Source organism: Pituophis catenifer, unplaced genomic scaffold, assembly GCF_029215685.1.
Source record: "Pituophis catenifer annectens isolate HBS135680 unplaced genomic scaffold, rPitCat1.0.hap2 SCAF_6, whole genome shotgun sequence".
Taxonomy (NCBI): domain Eukaryota; kingdom Metazoa; phylum Chordata; class Lepidosauria; order Squamata; family Colubridae; genus Pituophis; species Pituophis catenifer.
Genome location: NW_027256886.1, coordinates 35,256,880 through 35,282,488, shown reverse-complemented (window position 1 = coordinate 35,282,488; position 25,609 = coordinate 35,256,880). Strand labels below are relative to the sequence as shown.

The 25,609-nt window shown below is 37.2% G+C and overlaps 1 protein-coding gene across 1 annotated transcript in view; it reads right to left on the bottom strand.

The window, feature by feature from the left end:
* The window catches only part of CROCC2 (ciliary rootlet coiled-coil, rootletin family member 2), an 88,909-nt gene that overhangs the window by 19,044 nt on the left and 44,256 nt on the right, over positions 1 to 25,609 (bottom strand). The window contains exons 18-28 of the mRNA XM_070945976.1: positions 25,301 to 25,494; positions 24,171 to 24,298; positions 21,809 to 21,978; positions 19,892 to 20,071; positions 18,315 to 18,449; positions 9,421 to 9,564; positions 4,599 to 4,837; positions 4,329 to 4,488; positions 3,618 to 3,785; positions 2,824 to 3,175; positions 2,019 to 2,203 (exon numbers count right to left, since the gene is read on the bottom strand). Coding sequence (XP_070802077.1) covers positions 2,019 to 2,203; positions 2,824 to 3,175; positions 3,618 to 3,785; positions 4,329 to 4,488; positions 4,599 to 4,837; positions 9,421 to 9,564; positions 18,315 to 18,449; positions 19,892 to 20,071; positions 21,809 to 21,978; positions 24,171 to 24,298; positions 25,301 to 25,494 — 2,055 coding nt within the window. The remainder of the gene's footprint in view (positions 1 to 2,018; positions 2,204 to 2,823; positions 3,176 to 3,617; positions 3,786 to 4,328; positions 4,489 to 4,598; positions 4,838 to 9,420; positions 9,565 to 18,314; positions 18,450 to 19,891; positions 20,072 to 21,808; positions 21,979 to 24,170; positions 24,299 to 25,300; positions 25,495 to 25,609) is intronic.

Below are 25,609 nucleotides of genomic sequence, written 5' to 3'. Positions count from 1 at the left end.
CCCTGAAACTGACCAGATAAGGCTTTATGGATTTGGAGGGAGGTGATGTTTATGCTGTTTGTGGCTACACAACAACTCACAACTAGGCAATAAGTTAGGCCCTCACTTGATCCCTCCTGCCAGCCTAGCTGGCAGTTTTGCAATATCATTATGTTTATAATACCCAGCTCTACGTTGCTACCCCAGGCTGGTGATATCACTGAAGTCTCAGTCCCTGAAAGATGGGTGGGGGAGAATAGACTTAAACTGAATTTTTTAAAAATGGAATTACTGTTTTTCCATGGGGTTTTCTGTCTGCTCCAGTGGTGTCACTTGATGGGAAGGTACTATTTCTGAAGGTACAGGTTCATGACTGGGGATTCTTCAGGAATAGCAAATTGAGAATGTGACTGCTGGGGGTGGGGGTGAGGTGGGAAGACTTTTCCTAGCTTTGGCTAGTAAGCCAGTTATAACCTTTCATGGAGTGGAGGGGGATCAGGCTGCAGTGACTTAGATTCTTATCACCACCTGCTTAGTTTATAACAACATGCTCTACATAGGGCTGTCTTGAAGATCACTCAGAAACTGTAGTTGGTGTAGTGGAAAGTGGCCTACAACTGGACATTGTTTGCTGATGGGAGCAACTCATTGCGAGCCCTGCACTGGTTCTACTAGGTGTCTGGATGCAATTTAAAGTCGTGGTATTAATCCATAATTTGGTGCCTAGTTATTTGCAGAACTGCATTCTCTCACTGGAATGGGCCTGGCAAGCTTGATTTACCAGAAAAAACTACTAGTGATACAGTAGTTATGGAATTTAAGGAAGTGAAAGTGGCAAAACATGATTATGCTATTTTTTATGGTTGCACCAGCTGTTTGGAATGGTGTCTCAATGGAAATCTGGTTGGCTTCCACTCTGCTTACCTTCCAGAAGCTCCTCAGATTCGTTTCTTGGTTTATTTAGTTTAGTTTAATTCATTTAATATAATTAATAATTTTCCAGTAGTATTGTACTTTTTATTTATATTGTCTTTTTATTGCATGTTTGTTTCTTATTTCTTATGTATCTTATCTGTACATCATCAAAAATCCTTAAGGATTTGATGCTCTATAAATGTTGATGATGATGATGATGACAACAATGATGGAAGTTATCACTGCTAAAACATAACATTATATAAAATAAAACCTTTTTGCTGTGAGTAAAAGAAATGGACTAATTTATTTGTAACATATTTTAAGCCATTATTGGCTTTGATCCAGAATGATTAGGTAGATTTATGTGCATAATGCTCTCCAGGCATTCAAATAATCACGCTGAAACTTTGATAATAATTTCTAGTAAACGCCCTTAAAGCTAACAGGATGCTGAAAAAAAGCATGGCATATTATTTCAAGTGGATGCCTAGAAACACATGCTTAAGGGATGCATTTGTACATACGCTGAAAAGCAGAACAGAGACTCTGGTGCATAATTCCAGACCTATTCTAGTTATGTCTTAAGCATACTTCCTAGTACTTAAATGTTACTACTTCAGTAAATCCATAAGCAAGTCTCAATTTTTGTACATTGAATTTCAACCTTAGAATATTCCACTTTGTCTGGATAAATCCAATGAATGAAGGAATTGAACAAAGATTTGAAATAATATGGATAATCTAATGGAAATCAATGGATGATGGAATCTAAAACCTATTTTTAGTAATCAACTAATTATAAGTTTTATTTTTAACTTGTCCTTCAATTGATATGAGGACTAATGTTTGCTATCTATATTAAATTCTTCGTATCGACAGTAAAATATGAACAGAAGCACAAAAAGAAAGGCGCTATTTTGCCACAACTCCTTAGCATTAGCTTTATTAAAATAAAGTTGTCCTGCACTCAGATTGTGATAAATTAGAATGTGCTCTTATAGTTTTATAAAATTCATAGCTATGAGTTTTTCAAAGTTCATGAATTTATGCCATCTAAATCTCAATATCATTCTGGATCTCTGGAGGTAACTGAAATATTCGAAAGAGAAGCCCTTGCTTACCCTCTCTCTTTGGGTATCCCGCAGCTCCTGAAGGAAGTCCTTCAAAGCATCTCGAACTACTTCTGGATCAATTTCACTTGTGGTTTGTTCACTCCTGAGGGGAGAAGTTTGATGAAATGGTGAACGGGAGCGGCTCCTCTCAGGTGATCCAGTGCGAGATGCAGGTGTTTGGCGTCCACTGGTTCCTATAAAAAAAACAAATACTTGCTTGGTTTCAGCCAACAGACAGGGTTGAAATGGTTTTCCAAAAGAAAAGACTTCACAGACTACATGTTTTAGGATTTATTCATTCATTTAATTAATAAGGTTATCTAACATATCATATTTTTTTTATTGGTAGGGGCTTTCTCTTGCCTAAGGAGAGGATTAACCATAATTAGCTATGTACCTACATCTTTTCAGATGGCTATATCACCACTGTCCACAAAGCTTTCAAGCTGCCTCTTAGCTATGATGTTTCTTTTTGGTTAAGGTATATGAGATAAGTAGCTATTAAATACATAGTTTTGATTGGTATATTTTTCAAATTCTGCCTTTGTAGTTTGTAAATCATAATTTATGGATTAGTGCCATAAATCAACTATGGATTTATTCAGTAAATCATATTTTAAAGCTATGATATTATACAATATAAAGACTGGCCCCTAGAATGTTTCATTCTCCAGAATCAAAATATAATAATTTTCCAGTTGTTTGCTTGTTTATTTCATTAAATTTATGAATCTATTATAGCTGCCCACTCCAAATGGTTTTGAGTGGCTAATCTAATTTAGCCCATAGCAGTGAGAAGAATTTTAAAAATAACCTTTGACTGGAGACGAGGATCGTTGGGGAGATGGACTCCTGCTGCCAAGTCCCAGTGTGCGACGGAGAGTGGAGTGGAGTGCCACTAACTTCAATTCAACCTCCCTCTTGGCTGCTTCAGTTTTGGCTAGTTCTGTTTCTAAGCCATGGATGCATCCCTCACAGGTGCTGAGGCGCAGCTGGAGACTCTCGTTTGTCCTGCTTGCTTCCTGAAGCTTCACTTCCAGGCTATGGAGTTCATCCTTCCACTTCTTCTCCTTGATGCAACTCTCTGCAAGGCTGTGCTTTAAATCCTGCTCTTGAAGTTGGGACTTTACCTCTGCAGAAGACAGCTTCTTCTGCAAGTTCAACACCTGGAAAGAAACAAAGACATGATGGCAATGTATACACAGAAGAGAGATTCCAGAAAATTGCAGAGCTGTAGTATAGATAGGGAAATGGGGGGAAAATTAGTGACAGATTATTTCTTAGCATATACTGTTGCTAAGAAAATTGCATGGGTGGGCCATGGGTCTTTTTCTGCCATCAGTTTTCTATGTTTCTGTTTTTCTATAAGTCACCAAGTCAATCTCAATTCAAAAGGACACTTCACCTTCACTACACATAAAAATACTATATTGCTATACATGTGTTGGTCTTCACAATTACATCCTTATCCCATTAAATATGCAGTTTATCCCACATCTTATCTCCATTGCATTCTTCCACAAAATGCTGCCTTCTTTCACTGTCCCAACTTACTCTTCAATTCTTCTTCCATTAAATAACCACTCTTTGCTATTATCCCATTGTTACCTCCTTGTGAGCAGAATCATGGCCTATCTCCAGAGTAGATATCTTCTGTTTAAGATCCAGGACCTCTTTGCTGTTCTGCTGTTCCTGTTGTTCTTTTTGCAGCAACTGATGTTGTAATTCAGCAACTTCCTGAGTTTTCTTGCTGTTCTTGCTCTCCAGGGACTTTACCTGTGCAGGAAGAATTTGAATGTAGCTATTCTTCAATACAGAATATGTGCCCCAAATTCCCAACCTACATGTGGACTCTTCTGCATAAAAGAAGTATTGCCATAATTGGCAACTGCTTCTAACTGCCATGATTGACTGTATCACACTCCAATCATAGGAAGCCTAATAGAAAACTTAACAGATTCTTCAGCAAGAACATGCTGCCTATTTGTTGTATATGCATCATGATATCAAGAAGGCCTGAAAAAGAGGTTCTAGGGACAAAACTACATCATAATTGAAGAGAGAGTCATTACATGCAGAAGTGATATCAGGATACTTTCCATTTGATTTTCAATAATAGCAATTACATTTGGGATGGTTCTACTACATTTGCTATAGTTCAGTTTACTTAGGTATCAATCCCAGGAGTTAACAGTAATGTCAAATGATCTTGCATACATCCTTCCTAGCCTCCATTGATCATGTCAAGTGTTTCTCTCCATTAACCTGTTACATTCTTGGATCTGAATTGAACAACGAGAAAGTCTGTTTGTAAGCTACCTCTCTGCGCAGCTCCTGAAGCTCTCTTCTGGTTTCCATGTGTGCCTTCTCTACTTCCCGTAGATTTACTCGGAGCTCTCCCACCTCTACCTCAACTGCAGCTTTTGCTTCTTCCAGAATGGCAATCTTCTGTTCTCGTTCTTCCTTGATTCTCTGCAGTCTACAAGAGGTTAAGTGTTTATTATCAGTCATCTCTAAAAACACTATGTCTGTTCCATCAATGTGTGTAAGCTTCTTCTCCCAGCCTGACACTGTGCCAAGTCTGCTGACCTGAGCTTCTCATTCTCTGTTTTTTTGACAGTGGCTCTGAGGTCAGCATTGGATTTCTGAAGTGCTTCCTTTTCTCTGCTCTCATCTGCTACAGCCCTGTGAAATTCCAGTAGCTCTTTTTGTCGCTGATCACAAGCCTCTTCTGACTCCTGCAGTCTCTGGTGAAGCTCAGTGAGTTCTTTGTGAACATCTGCATAGGTATCTTCTGCCAAGCGTAGTTGGACTTTGAGCTGTTCTGCCTTTAAGAAAAAGCTACATCAATTTTTAGGGCACTTTGGAAAATAATCCTAATGACTTCAAGAGGATTTACTCCAGAGAAATTGATATTGGTGTATTTCCAGGGTGAGTTTGTAGGCAAAACACACAATTAAAGGCACCATGCGCATGTTATTAGGCATCTACTATCCAGAAATAAGTCTTATCATTATATGGTCATGGGGTCCTTGGTGTTCTCTGAGCTTGGTTGCTTTCTTGTAGATGTTTCATTACTAAACAAGGTAACATCATCAGTGCTAGGATGGACTAGGAGTAGCATTGATGATGTTACCTAATTGGTAATGAAACATCTGCAAGAAAACAGTCAAGTTCAGAAAGTACTAAGGACTCAACTTTTCAACCCTGGACCACAAAAATTCTCTTCTATCTGTATCATATGGTCAGTGTGCAGTGAATTGTAGTCTTGGTTGATTGATTAAAACATGGAGATGAAAATTTGATCACCAGAGGGAAAGGCACACATCTGCAATTAAGTACAATTTGCCCCTGCTGGATGCCCTCCAACTATCCTGTTTCCCCCAAAATAAGACATCCCCTGATAATAAGCCCAATAGGGCTTTTGAGTGCATGGCAATAAGGCCAAGCGCTTATTTCAGGGTTCAAAAAAATATAAGACAGGGTCTTATTTTTGGGAAAACAAGGTACATTGGGCTTTTTATTTTATCTATATTTGAACAAAGGAAGTATTTAAAATGTAAGTTTTGGGGAAATATAGTCTTAATCTAAAGCCTCACACAGAACTGGTAATGTATATTAACTAAAGGGGAAAGTAACAATAAAAAAATCTATCATCTACATATACTAGAACTATATATATATGTCTACTAAGAAGAAAGGTGTTCAGTAGGACTTACTTTTGAATGTTAAGTTTATACTGTAGAATTTTACTGACTTCCTTTTTAAGTGAGAAATGAGTCATGATGATATACCACTGTCTGAAATATTAGACAAAAATTTTCTAATGAAAATTTTACCTATGTTTCATATTGTTACTAAGGTCGCTCGTGGCTAATATTTTTGTCATGCAAATAATATTAATGGACAGTAATGTTGTCTTATGGAAGCTGATTGTTAAAAGATGGTTTTCTGATACAAATCTCCTTCTAAACTGACATACTTTCTTGTGTATCCCCCACACTAGCAGGGATGAAAAGAACAAATGAAGCTGGTTTTGGAAAACTAAAAAAAAAGAGAGAGAGAGAGGAAGAGAAGGCAAGAATGAGGCAAAATTTTGGTCATGAAGAAGAACAATAACCATGACGAGTAGGTTGGTTTAAGAAAGAGTGACTGGCTTTTCTGTTTCATATACTCTATACTGAGAAACTTTGTATGTCTATATTAAGAGAATTACACTGATTGTTTAAAACGCAGTCAGTTTTTGTTATTCGTGATAATTATGGTCTATAAAGTTGCTTTGAGCTCTGAATTAGCAAATACCGAATCATTGATCATAAGGGAAATACAAGACCCAGAAGGCAGCGTGTCACCTTGTTCGACCTCAGCTGGGAATATGCACATTGAGTGACTCAATTTTTTTTTGCCACTCTGCATATATCTGTGAATGACCATGAAGGTGCTCTGAGTATTGATTTTGGGGTTACAAATACAGTTAAACAAGTAATTATATTTGAACATACAGAATCTGCAAATAGTAACGATGACTGTATCTGCTCTGTGGGAATTATATTGCAAAAATATAGCAATCTACTTCAACTTGATGTAGCCTACAGATCTGTCCTCAAAACTTTCCTTCCCCCTGATTTCTTTCCCACTCTTGAATGACATAAAAGATGACTAATTCCACCTTGTCTGCAGGAGAGGATGGGATCTACCAACAAAGGATGTAACAGCAAAAGATTGGGAGAAACGACAGCAGTAAAAACAGAAGATCAATTTTGAAGTATCTGAATAATTGCAAATGACAACATAGATGAAATTCCTATATTAAACCGGTAGCAGTGCACATGTACCATTTGAACTTCAGCTGGACAGACACAGAAGCAACTTAGCTTAACAGCTTTCCCATGAACTGCATTGTGAATTAAAATGGAGAAGAAAGAATGGTCTGGATTTTATTCAGCCTTCCTTGGAAAGCTGTGCTTGTTTGTGCCCTGTGTATTTTTGGGGAAGGGTAGGAGAATTGTATAAGAACCCCAATGTCCTATGTTTTTCTTTTGAGTTTTCTTTCTCTCTTTTTTAAAAATTCTTTTTACTCTGAAAAGCTCTAACATTATCCAGATCCTCCCTGTTGGCCGGGCTCATTCCAACCAGCTCTGTGTTATTGTTGTTCTGTTTTTGAGAAGGATTAGGGTGAGACCCTTTTTCTACCAGCCCCCACCCACATATGGGATCCACAAATGCACTCAGCATTTTTCTGCTGAGCTCAATAGAAATTCACGAAGAAAGGTCAGTGACCAAAGAGAAGGGCGATCCATCATAAAATAAACTGTTTTTATTCCCCAGGATAAGGAGAGGGGGTTTGCAGGGGATGGGACTGAAAAGAAAACATCACACAAAACTCTCCTCCCCCCCCCATACATTCATTCCTTCCTGGCTAATTCCTCTCTTGTGTTTTCTCCTTCACAAGAATATTGCAGCTAAGCTCATAATGAAATTATTATAATTATATATTGATTAACATTTATAAACAGCCTCTTTTGAAATCATGCCTGGGTTGCCAAACCTCCAGCTGAGGCTTAGAAGATACATGGAAGAAGGTATCTAGGGTGGGAGAAAAAGGCACATGTTTGTGTGGTGGTGGTATGTGCATGGGTAGGAGTGAGCATGCATTGAAGTATGACTCCACACACATACATAGTCTGTGAATTCAAATAATTAAGTTCACATAAAAAGAACAGATATGTACATGAGAATCTTGAACAACAATGTCTAGGTGAGCAACAGACAGATACATGCTACTGGCGGCTTGCCAAAATAGACTGCCGTGTTTAACTGTTGTTGTGTGGAGTGTGCATGCACAGAAGAGTCCGTGTCAGTGTTCTTGTACATATGGGAAGGCAGGTCTGTTCAACTCAAGGCTGACTTCCTCAAGTTAAAAGGCTGTGAAAATGTTATGGTTCCCATGGTGATAAGTAGGTCAATGCTGGCGCCTGTGAGGATTTTGCTCTGTGTTTCTTTGCCCTCGGCTTGTTATATTAGTCCCTCAACTTACTTCTCCCCCTCCTCTCTCCCTCTCCCTATTTCTTTCGCGTGCTGTTGTCTCTGCTCCCATCCAGTGTTAGTCTTTCTCTGCCCATCCTGCCTCCATCTCTGAGATCTTCCTCACCCCCTTCGCCCCATCCCCATTCCTTCTGCCCTCCCTGCCCTCTGAAACAACCCTCTTCTCTTGCTTGTGTGGTCCCTCCTGGGGCTGGACTTTGAAATCTGTTGAAAAGAGGCCATTTTTTGCCAAAATAAACAGCCTGTCATGTTAAATTACTCTCTCTTCCTCTTTTATGTCCTTTAATTTTCTATTTCCCCCTCACCCCGTCCCTTTCTTTCTCTTTCCTCCCTCAGGCTGGGGTCATTTTTGTTCTGCGTTCTCAGTTTGTAAAGAATTAGAACCCTGGAAACATCTGGCAGTGGGTGAGGGTTACCATCTGGGGAGGTTTTTCAGAGTTGCAGATATTTGGAAGAATGTAAAAAAAACCACCCTCTAGAGTTGGATATTAAAAAGAGGGGACATGACAGGGTGGACAGTGATTTCTGCTTCCAATTTAACCAGTGACAAGCTGGTGTTGGAACTGGAGTAAAGGCACTGACTAGCTGGATCAGTGCCAATTTCTCTAGCCAATACCCATCTTGGGAACACATTGGATACTCCACATGCTCTGCAGGAGGCCACATCCATCCAGAATACAGGCAGATGACAGCTTTTCAACAAGTTCAACGTGCTATGATAAAAGCCGCTGGCTGGAGTCTAAGCTCATCCAGGGAACAACACGGCACCATTTGTATAATCATTTCCATTCCCCAAACCCTCAAAGACATTGTGAAATTGACCTATAATAATTTCAAGTTCTGCTGTCTTGGAAACCCAGAGAATATGCTAGAGAAAAGAGCTGGGTAAAAATTTCTGCAAAAGGGGAAACAGACTACCCAGCAGTTCTTCAGGAAAAGTTCCACTGCAGTTTCAAATACAGCCCAGCAAATTTAGGAATAGATTGATTCTGCTCTTGGACATAGCTGATGTGCTTTTAGAGAGGTTTGCAGTGTTCCAAAGCTTGCTAAATTTGCTAGTCTAGATGTGGCAGTGTTATGAATTTATATCATATTAGAACCTCCTCCTTAAACATATTACTCATTTGAAAAATGGTACATCTCCAACACCGATTTCCTAAAATATTTTGTCAGGTGTTTCTGCTAACATTTAGCACTCTTAACGTTTATGGGAGCAGAAGACTTTAGATTTCAAATCTATTTATGTTCGCAGCCTGAACTGATAGCTCTTGCTGACAAATGGATACTCAATCCACTTTTTGGTACCAATATTCAACAAGGATAGAGAAGAAATGGCCAGAAGTGATAGCTAAAGAGGCATACATACCTCCCGCCCACTAAGTTCTTTCTCTCTTGCCAGCTCCTTTATATGTTCATTTAAGCGTTTGGCCTCTTTCTGGTGTGCAGCCATTGCATCTTCAAATTGTGCCTGGAAGGTCTGTAATTCTTTGTTGATGCTGGTAATTGTGTTCTGTAATGAAAATGACACAGGAAAAAGTATGGCATGAGCTAGATTTGCTTTATAGGTTCAATGCAAATTAAAATAGGGTTACATTTTCCTTTAGCAACTACTTGGATTGATCCGTCTCATAAGATCTCTAGAAGCACAGATTGTTAGAACCTGCAAGAGGTTCAAGTATCAAGTATCAGAGCAGGAAAATTGCATTACTAACTGAACTGTAAACTTTTCTTCCTTAGTGATTCACAAAATCTTCAGAATGGCCGGGGGAAACTAATTTTACCTTCTGTTCCCCTGATATTCACTTTTCCTTGAGCACAGACCGTGATTTATGTAGCCTTATCTCACTGTTTTCTATATCACAGAACTCCAGCCAATAGTAAAACATAGAGGAGAGCCAAAAGAGCTGAGACAATGCATCATTATGCCAGCAACTTGTTCTATCACTACAGTATAGGCTGGATCCCTTTAGCTGTATTAGTGAGCAAAGATCCTACCCATGCCTGTTTCAGTGACTTTGTGACAATTTTCTTAAGTGGTAAAATGTGCTTTGTGCATAGAAAGGGACATAACTATCAATCACTATGTACAATATTTGATATTTACATCCCTTAGAAATGTAGATGTCACACTTAGACAAACTGCAATTATTTAAATTAAACAAGAAATTGGAATGGTGAAATCTGGCTATCCTATCCATATCATGAAAGAAGCCTTATGGTCATAGAATGAAACAGTATCTGGTTTGCTAATCCTTTTAATAAAGGATACTACTCTCCATAAATATACTGTTACTAAAGCAATTAATTTTATTTTCCTCAGTGACAGCTTCTTTCTCTTCTTGGAAAGTGAATTCCAACATCTGAGATCTTATTATCTTAATAAATTTGTTCTTTGAGGAACTGGAATGCCTCGATTTGTGATGGGTACATTAATTGGAACCTGACACTGAAACACTCAAGAGTGTTTCACTTGCATACTAGTAGAATAAAAGAAAGAAGTCCAATATCAGGCAAACACCGTATACCAAAGGATGCCAATGCTTTGCAAGTCAACGTTTCATAAAATGTTTTAATTATGTTATAAAAAGATTCTAAGTTACAGCTTACAATCATTCTAAGTTACAGCTATATAACCAAAGCTTGGTTAAAGTAGCCATAATGTTATGTTTGCATAACATAACATTACTTTCAAATAACAATATCTCAATCATCCCAAACCGTGTTATGCTTAATGTGAGATATGAACCAATTAAAACAACCATAATTATTCCTATTCTCTGAATGATATTTGCAACATACTGAGTTGGGGGACACTTCAAGTTGCCTTAAGCAAAGAGTCCCATTCCTTTTCCAAACAGGCCACAAACCTCTATTGCAGATGCCATTAAGCTTCTCTTGATCCTGTAGGCTTCAACTTGGATATCCCCTCCCACCCCCAAGTGTGGATTTTCTCCCAGAATTCTCAGCAATGGCCACACTGACTGGGGAATCTTAGGATTTGAAATCCACATCTTTGGAAAGTTCCCAGGATTCAGAATGGGAAGGCTGCTCTAAACCTAAACATTTGCTAACAACTTTCACCAACAGAACTTTGTATGATATTAAAGTTGCCTTCCATAATTTTAACCTTGGTTGAAAGTTTTGTTTTATTTTTGCTTTCTGGCAATTAATGATTGTATGAAATTGTATTTCATAGTCATCATATGCCAAAACTGAAAGTGAGTGATTAGATCATACATGCTACCCTGGCTTAGCTCAGCAACACTCTGATGAAGTTATGGGCAACAGAAATCATTTGGATCTCACTAGAGTTATTGTATGATTTGAATATGTTTTGATCTCAAATAAGCTCAGCAGAAACATAAAGATTGATGAGTTGATCTTTTGCTGCTACTAAATATCCATAATCTTATACTCAACTTCAAACAAACTTTGTCCAAAAGTTTTGACAAACATTCAAAGTATCAATAGGCTGAATTAATGCCCCTTTCTGTGGGTCAGAAAAGGTGAAATAAAAATACCCATACATTTCCCTATTACAACTCATGGATTCGATGTTCTTCCTCTTCTATGGCATGGGATCGTGTAGGAGAATTGAGACAAGCAACTCAGTCATCTAGTAAAAACTACTAATTGGAACATTTGTATCTTTTATGGGAAATGAATCCCTTGGCAAAAGAGAAAAGGAAGATACTGGAAACTAAAGCCAAGATGCTGTATGGGAATTGGGAAATGTAAGCAGCAATGGGCTGCTTACAGTCTTACTTCTGCTATGTTACTATGAAATGATGCAAACTTAAGATATAGAATAAAGCAGCAACATGCAACTTATATTTCTTCAGTAACAAAGCAAGGACTATACTCTAGAACAAGACCAGGGCCAGGATAACCAAAAGAGCAGTATCCTACTAAAACTACATTATATTTACATTATCATTAATTTAAAAGTAACAAATTTTAGGTTAATTCCATTAATATGACTTACTTCTCATATATTTAATATTTCCTTTCACTTACAATTAAAAAATCAGTTTAACAACACATTTTAGTGGCTCATTTAGTGGGGGTTGTTATCCAAAATTTGAGGTGGGATTGGCATGTGACTTGCAACTGGACTAGAGCATCATTGGCATAGAGGACAAATGGAAAACCAGATACCCTTTAATAACTGTTGAACAATTTTTGTACAGCAGTGTGATACAATTTAACACACATTAAACACACATTGTACATTATAACAGGGGTCCCCCACCCCCGGTCCATGGACTGATACCAGACTGCGGCATGCCAGAAACCGGTCCATGCAAACAAGTGAAACCCTAATCATGGGATGCAGGCAGCATGCGAAACCATTCGCCCTCCAGTCCATGGAAAAACCTCTCTTCACAGAACCAGTCCCTGGTGCCCAAAAGGTTGGGGGCCACTGCATTATAGCATTGTAAAAGGTGAACTTCCTTCAAATTGAATTCAACTCCTGGTGACAGGAGTAATTAACAGTGATTTTATCTACAGCTAAATATATACAGACTTATACATGGTAAATACCTTATCAAACAGCTACTGACACAACGAGAGAGAGAACATGAGGAGAAGGAAATGCCCTCTAATGGCTTCCCTTATATAGGCAGCTTCTTACCCAGCTTCTTAAAGTGGCAGTAACCCTGCTGCCTCATTCCCATTGCATCAGCTTTCAGTTGCTTCCGCTTACAACCTTCTATCAGTTTACAGCTATTAAATCTACATACCCTGACAGTTCAGGTATAGTTCAGGATTCATAGCTTGCATGGCAGATCATTTCCATGGGTATGGAAAGAAAATTTGGTGTGAAATGCTAAAGGAATAACAACTGGCTATGATAGAAAAGAAGTCTGTGTTAGGCACATAGAGACTTTTGTTTATTGAAACAGAAACCTTTTTGAAAAACCCTAATAAACCCAATAAACAACAACAATAGCAAATCTGAAGACATGAGTTAAATGTGCCCAGATTTGTCTAAAACACAGAAAAGGGAGATTGGGTATTAGAGAGTATTTATAATGTAGTGTTGAATATATTTGTATTATCTTGTTAATCGATTTGCTTTTTTGACAATATGTCATAAATAGTGGTGCCTTTCTGCATATTGAAATAGTATAGAAAAAAGAAGAGAGATAATTACTGAACCAAATTATAGATCATGGACTACAGGGTTACAAAGGGTTAAAAATCAAGCAGGTTGGTCTGATGTCTATGCATTGCTCTATGGCAAGATGATATTAAACATTCAGTTTCCATATGTATAAAAAAACATTTTTAAAACTATTATTCAAAATGCACAACAACATACTTTCATTTATACAGTTGTTAGCTGTCTAGTGGTATCAAACTGGGATAATTTACTATATATTTTATATCTTACTATCCAAATTTCCACTAATTTTAACTATGTTTATATTGCCTGTCTCTTCTACATCTATCCCTTTGAACCCTTACTTTTTAAATAAAATATTATTCACTGTTAGATATTCCACTGTTTCAACCTGATCAATTCGGGACAATCAGTATATCTGTATTCTGATGAATTCTGGTCTATTACTCCTGTTCATGCTTTGCCTACGCTATCTAAGACTTAGATTCTGCTGCTATGGACTTATATTTAATTCCCCCCCCCCATTTTTAATCTTTATTCTTATAATAAAAGTCTCTTGCCTACATTGGGAATTGACTTGTGGATACTTAGTGCCACCTAGTGCTATCTAAGAAGCAGCAGTCTGAGATACGGCCCAATCCTGATGATAGGATATAGTCTATATAGGTGCATCACCCAAGATTCCTCAAGAACATCAATCTTTCCCAATCCTATACCTTCCAGATGTGTTGACAATTTATTATCTGTAGCTAATATAGTTAGTCATCCTGACTATAGCTGTTGGAAGGTGTAATCCAATACATCTGGAGGGCAAAACCATTTCCAGAGTTAACCAAGTGGTATAGGCTAAAATAGTTAGAATACATAATAATTCACTTAACAATTACTTAATAATGAGTGTCAGAGGTATTGGCCCCAGGACATTATTGAACACATCTGGCTTCTTCAATCATCCCATTTATAATTGGAAACAACACCCACATCACAGGACATCTTGGAGGAAACATCACTGATCATTCTGATCCTCTGATTTAGGATAGTTCAAACTTTTCAACCCTGTGACTTCCAGATGTGTGGAACTATAATTTCCAGAATTCCTGGGCTAAAGGAGAACTGTGATCTCTTGAGAAACTTATTTCAGAGGAAGTTATGTTACCTCAAGTGCCCGATAATGTGATTAGAGAGCAGGGACATGCTAACTAGCTTTGCCTGCTGACTTTTATGCCAGTTTCTATACTCATTACTCTGCCTGTTGCAGAAATAATGTCTATAGATGGCTGCAACACTGGTACAGGAATGTTACATGTGAGGCAAGATTAGCCAGCATATTCCTTGTCATCACCTCATTGCATACATTGCTTCAAATTTTAACCGGGTAAATCTTGAAGCACTTCAAGGCTACTGCCAAACTTGTGATCTCTGGATGTGTTTGTAATGCAGCTGCCAGAATTCTTAGCCAGCATACATATGCATGTTTCTGTGTTTTGTTACTCTGAAGGGGAAATTTGTTGTTGTTGTTGTTGTTAGTTGCATAGTCATTTCAATTCACCTAGTGAATCTTTTCCAAGGACCTAGGATGATGATGATGATTTTTGTTAACAAAACAGTTGGCTTCTCTTTGAATAAATCGTATCGATCAGCCTTTTAAATGATAGGAAAGCAGTAGAAAAGGTAGAAGTAACATCATAGAATCCCTCCATTCTTCTGTGTGTGGGGGAGGGGGCAGGAAACCTCTGGCAGGCACTGCAGTTCCCAGAGTAGAGCAGGATGATTTCTGCTTCCCTTGTTGTGTTTGGGAGGCTGTGTTTTGCCATCTAGGCTGAAGGGAGCTCCTCCGGGGATTCAGAGAGGGGGAGCTCCAGGAAATGAGATGCTCTTGGGCAAGATCTTTTCTTCTGGAGCCAAGAACTTGCTCACTGCTTTGCAAGCCACTCATAAGCTTCTCCAAGAGGATGGAGTTTGGACCATGCGTGGAACACAGCCATGCGGCTTCCAGCTATGAATTGCAACATCCTTGCCCTGGGGAGGAGCATCTGGCTTGCATTTGTTACCTCGCCCTTCTCTGTTCCAGCCTCTGTTCCTACTCTGTTTCTGCATGTACTACCTTGCAGAAAATAGCTCACTGAATCAGGTCCAGTCTCAGGAGGATCACAGTCATCAATGGGTTTAAAGTTGTTCCATAAAGCAAGAAACTGAGGGCTAGAAATAAGATTTCCAGGAAATCACAGCAACAGGGCCCGTTTCTGTCATTCTGCGCTGCTCTAAGCAATTGGGGTGGAGTTACTGTTTACAGTCCTTCAGGGAATGTATTTGTTTTAAAGCTGGCTTTCTGCTGGTTCTCAGTCAATCTTTCCAGCTGAAATGCTTTTCAGATTTGTTCTGGTGGGGTTTCTCACCCTTGTTGTGCTGTTTGTTTGCTTTGTCTTAAGAGGCTGTGCTTTGCAAGCTTGTGAATAGATTTCTCTGGAGATACAAGAGGGCTCTGGCTGATATTGCCAATGTGTTTTTATTTAAAAGCAGAATCAAACAATCCCACAAAAAGCTATTGAAAAAAGGGGAAAAAAACCCAGATATGCATTATGAGAAACAAAATGTGGAGCCAGGAGAATGGAGCCTAATCAAAGAATGTCTGTGTCAGCATAGTGTCCCTATTTTAGATGTCCTCATGACATCACCAGTATCTACTTATCTCTTTCCATGTTATTTATAAAAAAGCAAAGTTTTTCTGCACTAGTTCTTTCCTTCTGAAAACTTCCTAGAGCTGCTAGTATTTCATCCTCGGTGCTGTGCCACATTAATTTCAAGTAATTGGAATTTCAATTAGTTACATTCCAATGCTTTCTGAGTACAGATTTTCTTTTTTAAAAAGAACCTTGATGACATCAGAATCACAAAATCCATGAATCAATTTTCTTGCATTAAAAAAAAGAAAATATTAAAAGCAACCATAAAAACTCTGGTTCAAACTAGGGCTGCAATGGTTCAGGAAAGATGTCAAAAATTATTTGCCAATGCTGTTTAATTGCCATTGGCCAGCTTGAGAATCCAGTCCCCTCTTATACCCAGCACATTTTCTTCTATCATTTGCACACCTGGATATTTTTCCCTTGCAAACTTCAGCCTTGTAACTAGGAGTCCTTTGGTTGTTTATGTTCTGCCCTGAGAAACTGGTCCACTATATCAATCCCACATCTCTGTACTTCATCTATGGAGAAAGAATGGGTGGTCCTTTCCCCATGAATAGCTGTCTTCCCGCAGAGAAGCTCTTGGTACTTTATGACAGTGGGAAGGCCTATAGTTCTCCCACATTTTCTTTCTCCAAGGGAGTGAAAAGATATTGCATTGGGATTAGGGAATTGACCGCCTTGACCATGGAGCTGAGTGCAGTCACTCTTTCTTAACCCCATTACCACAAAGTGTTATTTTTCTCGTGGTCACTGTTTTCATTTTCCAAAGAAAAGGAGGACCCTAAATGTAATAATTAAAGATCTAAAATGCACTTGAATATTAAATATTGTTAAAATAATATTTCATATAATTGTATAATACTAAATGTATTCAATATTTCTCATAGGCTGCTGCATATACACACAGATGGCTTACAAACATGTTTTCTTTTCCTTGTTACCCTCATTTATATCAAGATCATGAGAAGGAGCTTCAAAAAAGCTGCCATTTTTAGTCCATCTGGCTGGGCAGAAGGGGGAAAAAAAAAGAGCTGACTTTATTTTCTGCAAGAACACTGCCCTCTTATGGCATTATAGATTTCCTAGAAATTGTTGAATATGAATTCTGTGAAATTTACTTAATCTGTGGTGTTTTTCTTAATCTCAGTTTATATATAACTGGAAATAAATATTTTATCACAGATGTCAACAATAAATAAATAAGTGCTGGCATCTGTATGATTTTCATGACTGAGAACTGGAGGCAACCCAGGGCAATATTAATTCATACATGAAATCTCCATTTGATGCTCTCCCTCCACTGCTAGTCTGTACTTTTATATTTTCTATGTTTTAATTTTCTTTCTATGTTTTATTTCTAATTTCATGAAATATATGTTAATATTCTATACTGCCTAGGGATCCACTGCATGTCAGTAATATAAGAGGCTTTAAACAATGTAATTGTGGTTGAAAACAAAACTTTACAGCAATCTGTCTCAATTTAACACTTTTCTGAAATTTACATTTTTCCACCAAAGCATAAGCAAAAGAAAATCTGTCAGACCCCATCCCTTTCTGTGGTTCCTGCTGAGCTGAATATACAGTGCTGTGAATCAAATAATTTCACAAAATAGATTTCAAAATTTTAGGTTTTAAGCCTGTATTGTTTTATTTCCATTAACCTTTTTACCTTTCATTCCAATAATGATACTGAAAAGTATTTAAGCTGCTCTATTTAGCTTTTAAAAAATGCTTAAGGAACCAACAACATTTTAAATTTACATTCTTTCTACTTATAAAAGAAGAAGTCAAGAATCATTTGGCATTAGAATTTAATACAAAAGTAATGAAGTTATCAATGCTAACAGAATAAGCCTAATAACACAACAGTAATCCCAAATGTGCTTTTTCAGTTTTTTTCTTTTGAAGATGTTTTGCTTCTCATCCAAGAAGCTTCTTCAGCTCTGACAGAATAGTGGGGAATGGAAGGATTTATGTTCCTTGCAGACAGCTGGTAATTTGCATCCTTTTAGAGGGTCATTAAAGCACTTGGAGGTTTAGCTGTGTCCTTAGGGTCACCTGAGTAGTGCAAGAAAGTCTAGTTGCCTCCTGAAAAAGCACCTTTGGGACAACCATGACCTGGATAACTGAGAATCTCTACAGACTTTTAACAGCAGTAAGAATAAAAACCACTTCTTCCATATAGCTGGCAGAACAAAAACATTTTCACCTTTTTTCTGGATGTCCCTTAAGGACCAAAGCAGGCTGGCTTTATTGTGAGAGTTCCATAAAAGGTGACATACATATGGAGAGTCACAAGCAAATCCTTCTACCTACTAGACACGAAAGGATAAGAAGTTATCTTCTGATCTGTGTGTATGGTCCTAGATATTCTTTGGCTTGAAAGACCTGCGAGGAATAAAATTCTGCCCTCAATGTCACAGAAAAAAAATCCATACGTACCTTATCCTGCTCTTGTCGCTTCAGACTGTCAAGCTTCACCTGTTCAATCTCAGACCTGGTGTACTTCAGTTCTCGTTGTAACTCACTGAGCTTTTCCACAAGGTGATTCTTTTCAGTTTCTTTCTGAGAGATTATCTGAAGATGATGAGAACAAACATCCTCATCAGCTTTATCACCTTTACACTGTCCTGACTATATTTTATGATCTTTATTTTTTAACAATGTTGATATTATTAACGTATTTTTAAAATAGTATTTCATCTCAGAAACCTATTAAGATTTGACCAGTTTAGGATTTAGATGGAAAACCATCAAGAAGTATCAGAGCTATGAGCTAGACTGGGATAATGTAAAACATCATAGAAGGTGGACATGGGAAAAGCCCTTTTGTGTTGTTGCCAAGAATGATGCAGGGATGTGTCCATGGATTCATTAGGACACCATACTTTTTCAAGGTTATCTTAAAGCAAAATTCTGTTTGTCAGGAGGAACAAAATCACATATGATGGATGGACAGGAAACATGACTATTTCATTTACTTTTTCCTCTATAGAAGTACATCGCCTGTCAGTCCTGTAATTCTTCTTTGATACCTCTCTGTGTTTACCTCAATTGCCTTTCTATGTTGCACCCAACAACGGCTGCTAGCAATTTTCAATTTACACTTAACTCAAGCCATTACAATACGTGTTTTGTTTGGTTTGGGCTAAGATGTTACGGTGATTTGTAACTATGATTTATGGAGCAGCTTTTTATTTGTTCAACAAAATGTAACTAAAATAAAGCACTAATTGGATAGTATTATGTGTCCAGTTGTAGTACCAAACTGCAAAAAGATCTGGCATAGAAGGTCAGCCAGCTGCAATAACTCCATGGGTCAGGGGTGATTCCCTGGAATGGCAATGGGACCATCTGCTTCCCATTTTATACAAGTAATACTGTATAGTAAATATTAAATAAATAAATATTATATTCCCATTAAAACAAGGTTTGTAGCAAACGATACCAAAATAACTCAAGGATACTGAAAGCTATTAGATATTAAGAAGGCCTGGATCAGTCTCTTTCAGTTTCTTTCATGCTTACACATCAAAAAGTTCTAACTCTCTTCTATTTCAATCTGCATTTTTTTTACAAAAAAGTATGAAAATTAACATTTTAATATACTTTCCCACAAAACACAGATATTATGTATTTAATGCTAAAATAAGAACATTACTTCTTTTTTTAAAAAATGTATGAAAAAGAAAGGATAAACATATCCCAATTTCCTTATTAGCTCTGAAAACATGAATCAGGTTTGTTGCCTTAAAAAGATGACCTGAACAAATTCTCAAGTTTTCAATTTAGATAACAGAACCAGATGCAATTCTACCACTTCCAGAAATTTTTTTTGATTAAAATGCCCTTCTCTTCCTTTCTGAATACTACCCATTACGGAGCATGTTTGACAGTCCCTGTTCATTGAGCTCTGAATAAATCCCAGTATATAATATCCTCAGTGGATAATATCACGGGAGAGATTGGGAACAGAGTTTCCTTCTGTCTTGTATAGCTTTTCAACTCTCTCTCCTCACCTTTTGTTTTTCATTTTCTAGCATAAGGAGGCTTTCATCTCTGCGCTGCTGCAAAGTGAGGATCTCCTCCATGAGTTCCCTCTTCTCAGCTTCATACTTGGACACCAGTTCTTCCTTCTCTTGCTGAAGACAGTTGACAGTTTCATCTTTCTCCTCCATTAGTGCCAGACGCAGGATCTCCTGGTATCAGTAGTGTATTGTGTTTATCAACTAAAATATTATTGAATTTGGATTCAATACGATTAAAATCCTGTCTCCTGGGACTTTGTGGAGATTTTGATCTCAGAGAGTTTCAGAGTATACAGAAAATGAACTTCAGTAAAGGCATCCCAAAGGTGCTTTTTCAAAAGGCAACTGGATTATGTTTTTCCTTGAAAACGTTTCGCTTATCATCCAAAAAGCTTCAGTCATATCTGAAGAAGCTTCTTGGATGAGAAGCAAAATATCTTCAAGAAAAAACAAAGTCCATTTGCCTTTTGAAAAAGCATCTTTGGGACAACCATGACCTGGATGACTGAGAATCTCCCTAGACATTTAATAAAGGTAATTTAATAATAAAGGTGATGTTACTGGAATGGGTTGATCAGAAAATTGGTGGGTTAGTTCTTGGGATGAGGAGGCATAAAGCTAGATATGAGAATTGTTTACTTCCAAAAGGCCCCCTAGTCTTATTAGTATTCTTATATTTACATTTTACTTGGATATTGTGCAGCTGGATTTTGCACATATTAGTCCATTTCACAAGATATCAAGGATGGGAATTAAAGATCTCCTTAATGTCCTCTATTTTCATACCAGTCATATTTCTGAAATTAAAGCACAAATATTTGCACTGATGAAATTTGTTATTTTGCACTCTCACAGTGTTTGCAAATGGAGTATTGGGCCATGGACTATTTTCATCCATGCACAATATGCTTGGAAATAAATTTGAATTGTGGATGATGATATTATTGGTGATGTTACTTAGTTGGATAATAAAATGTCTGCAAGCACACAAACAAATTCAGAGAACATCAAGACTTCACAGTTTAACCCTCAGCTACTTTTTGTCATTCTAAAAACCAGCAACTATACCTGAAGATCTATAACCTAATCTTCATAAGAAACATGAATCTGGCAGCCAAAGCTTGTTAATTATGATATCTTTCTACTATCTTGGATTTCTTACTAATCTTGGACTTTTTATGTTTAGAAATATAAAGTTCAACTCAAAATGCATGTCATCTCACAATCATCCTTTTCAAACACATTTGTTCGTGATATAAACTAGGTTGAAGCTAGTTTATATTGGCAGACAAAGGAAAATGTAATTATATAATTTTCTCTAACAAGTTACTTATATGAGGAACTCCTAAATAATGAGGGTAGAATATGCAAAGATAATTTATCACATTTGCATCAAAACTAAATAGTACTCTTTGATTTTATTTTGTTCATTTAATGGGAATCCTAAATTGCTTATGTTAACTCCATGGCATACTGGAGTATCTGAGAGAGATACTACTCTCAGAAAGTTTGAGATGATCAGTATCCTCATAATGAGTATGTATCAATCCTAGCAAGAGGCATGTTTTCATAGCAGGTATACATGTAAACTTAGCTGAAAAATCTCAAAATTCTTGTATTATTTAAATTATAGTACTGAGGCAAATGTATTCTTATAAATCCAACATTCATTCTTGTAGCTCCTTAAACAATATTTTAATAAATTCATGTATTTATAAATATAATATATAATAAATATAAATTTTGCCACATGTTGTTTTTTTGCTTTTATTCCAAACACAGCTACCAACTGTGGAACTTGATATGATATATTAGAACTGATTTTAGTTTAGGGAGGCAGGGGCTATTTGATACCAATCACTACAAATTGATATAGGACTATTCACTTCTTGGACCTGCATCACTGACCTTCTCTTTTCTAAGAGTCCCAAGGTCCTCTTCAAAAGCTTGCTTTTGATGTTTCATAGATAGCTGACACTCTTCTTCTGTTTGAGTCAACTGGTGCTTCAACATCTCTATCTCTTTTCTTAGGGTACTCTCTTGAAGCTCAAGTTCTTGCCGAACCTTTCCTAATTCCGCTGTGAAAGAAAACAAACTATTCAGAAGAGATTCTTAGGTATCCTCCAATACACACAGTGTTGAAAAAGATTTCAATCATACCAGACTTCACCATTGTCTTTTAATTCACTGGTATTATTCCTCCAAAAGATAATAATCCCATCCTCTAATTATTCTTTATTAATATCATATTTAAACATTGTTTGCTCTGATGTGTTTTGTGTATCTGCTTTTGAATTTGGTTGTAGCCACTGATAACCAACTTGCTAAAACTGCCAGAAAGCCAGAATAAAATAGAGAAAACAACAAATTAGCCCAGTTTTTCTAGATCAGGCCAATGGTCAATCCAATTCAGCATTATGTGTCATAGTGTGCTACCAAATACATTCAAGAACCCCAAAAACATGCATATAAGGGTCAAAGCCATTTTCTGCTTTCCAGAAGTTGATATTTCAAAAGAACTGCTATTCAGAACGCAGCATAAAGTCTCTCTGGGATTAAAATATACCTCATCAATTTTTTAAAAAAATTATAATGTTAATTTCAATAAACATTGAAAATAAAAACCAATAAAAGAACAAGAGTAACAGATACAAAGCACAAAAGAAAAAAAGACCATCTACTTCTCTATTTATATATATATATATATATATATATATATATATATATATATATATATATATATATATATATATATATAAATCTATTTATAATCTGGAGCAGATAGATAACATTGTAACATATGCAAGCCTTGCATATTTGAATATATAACACTGCTGTCCAAAAAGTAATTTGTTGACAGGTGCAATCTGGAGATCAGATGTGACTAGAATAATCTTTCATTAAAAATTCTTCATTTCTTCAAGACACTTGAGTTGCTGTGTTTTTCAACCAATATTAGGTGATCCAAAAGAAAGATGTACTTTAGTTTTTCAATATCCTGCTACAGCAAAACTGATTTTCTAATGTTGCAGAATCTGATGTTCTGAGAAAAACGAACCGCAAAAATCATATTAATTATTGAAGACTGTTAAGTATTTGTCCTATTTCTTGGAACACTGTCTTTGCTTTTGACCAAAATGAATAATGAAATTGGCACTGCACCTGGAAAATGTATTAAATGCAAGTTTGATTATAGATTTTCCAATACCATTTAGAAAAAAAGTTGTAGCTACTTTAAGAAATTGAGCCAGTATTTTTTCTGTTCAAATAATGTGACTGTTAATTAAAAAGCACCAGAACAACTAGTAATTAATTGCAGACTGAATATGAATTAGCAGTGTGATGTGGTAGCAAAAGAACTTCACCTGGAAAATCAACTTATTGGAATCTAGACATGGTAATAATATCTGTGAAAAAATTACCAATTGAAAATGAATCTCTGGTATGATGTCGCTGCAACATTTTGATACATCATCTCGCAACTCATCTAACTCTTCACTCCAGTGGTGGGTTGCCCCCGGTTTGCACCGGTTCTATAGAACCGCTAGTAAAACCGGCAGAAGGCTTCGCCCACCGACCCCGATGTCATCAGAATTCTGTGCATGCGCAGAAGCTTCTGTGCATGTGCAGAAGAGCGTGCGTGCATGCGAGCGAAGCAAGCACACACATGCGGCCCCGTTGTGAACCGGTAGTAAAAGTAAGTAGAATCCACCCCTGGTTCACTCCTAAATCCAACTGATAAATAGTGTAAAAGCTTTGGTATCAAAATAGCTTCTTGAAGATTTCATTTTGCATATAGTTCTAGCATGAAAATGTTTATTTACTTCACCAGTAAATAAACTAGTGTTTTCACTAGTTTTTATGAGAATGCTAACAACCAACCCGCATTAAGCATAATCTTAGCACAAAAGTTTTTAAAAACTTGCCTGGCCCACAGTGAACTTAAAAGCTAAAATACCCAGAATTTGAAAAAAAAAATCCCTCTTATGAAATATTGTCACTCTGTGAAAATGGGTGCAATGCAGTCTTCTTGTAGTGCACCCCAGGCAATGTGACTTTGTTGTGACTAAATAGTCTACACATTCTGGCTGTGCTGGACCTCCCAAGGACCTCCCAGGAAGAAGCAGCAGCATGAGTATCAAAAATAAAAAGCAACAGCTAATGCTATATTCTGGCACACCATATAAAATAAATAAACTCAGTGAAAAACTCAGATTTACTGAATTTTTAAATCCAAATGAATTGTTGAATCAGATTGTGCATACTGTACCTTGAATTGCCTTCCTGGAAAGATCAATGCCTTGATTTTCTCCTTCTAATTGTTCCTTGCGGGCCTCAAGTTGAGCTGTCAGCTCTTGTGCCTCAAAAAGGCTGGTTTCCAGGGATTCCTTCTCCGTTCTAAAAGCACATTAGGATATAATCAGTGCCAATCAATTAGGCTGTCTTCACCTTGAATCTGTAGACACCCACAAAGCAATGATTTTAAAAAGAGGCTATTGTTCAGATAGTATTTACAAGTAGTCCACAACTTACAACAATTTGTTTAGCAATTGTTTGAAGTTACAACAACACTGAAAAAAGCGACTTATGACCGTTTTTCACACTTCTGATCGTTGCAGCATCCCCATGGTTCTGTGATAAAAATCTGGGAGCTTGGCAACTGGCATGTATTTATGACAGTTTCATTGTCCCAGAATCATGTGATCATCATTTGTAACCTTCCCAGCCAGCTTGTGGTTATAAATTGAGGGCTATCTGTACATACAGTTTGTTGGCACTGATAATACAACCCAGCACAGGGCTGATACCACTCACTCATGTGAAATCCAGAAGAAGATTTCTCCAGTGTATTTGTGGGAAAAGATACTGTAACTGTGAAAACTATAAACATTAGTTTTTGTTTTTGTAGAAGATGCAGGATATCAATGCAAAGATAAAGTCACTTACAAATTGAACACAACTCCTATAATTACATGGGTGTATCCTGCAGTTTTCTTAGCAGCAGTACCATTGCCTTCGCTTGCTTTCAAGAATTTTTTCTTACTTCCCAGTTTATAGTCCCCTATAGTCCTGGGCTTCTCTGATGTTCTCTCATCTAAATACTAACCTGCCCTGACCTTGCTTAGCATCTAAACCCATAGATAGTACTTGACAAGGTTGACTAGATACCATTATCTGCTAAAACAATTATAAACTAAAACATAAGTCATGTAATGAGGAAAATGTTGAAAACCATCATGTTTATTCAGATTTCTTTAGTTTTTCAATCACTACACACATATACAACTGTTTTTACTGTTAAGATTTTTTTTTCTAATGTTCATTCAGAATTTGCTTGCATGTAACTGCAGGCCACTGTGCTGTTTTGTGTACTGTTGTTTCATCAGAGATAATCATTACCTGAGAGTGTCTGTCTCCTCTGTTAACAACTTCTTCTGCCTCTGCATTGCAGTGAGCTCCACAGCCAGCTGTGCCTTCTCCTTAGCTATCTCGTCCTTCTCTTGTAGCACACGGATGAGTGAATCAGTCTGCATTTCGATCTCTCTGTGGCTCTGGGCCAGTTGCTCACCTAGAGCTTGTTTCTGGCTATTCAGCTGGAGGAATATAGACAAAAACATGCATCTCAGAGAGAGAGAGAGACAGAGAGAGAGAGAGAGATACTAGTAGCAGGAGCTGAAGAACTCATAAAAAAGGCAAAAGTTCTAAAGA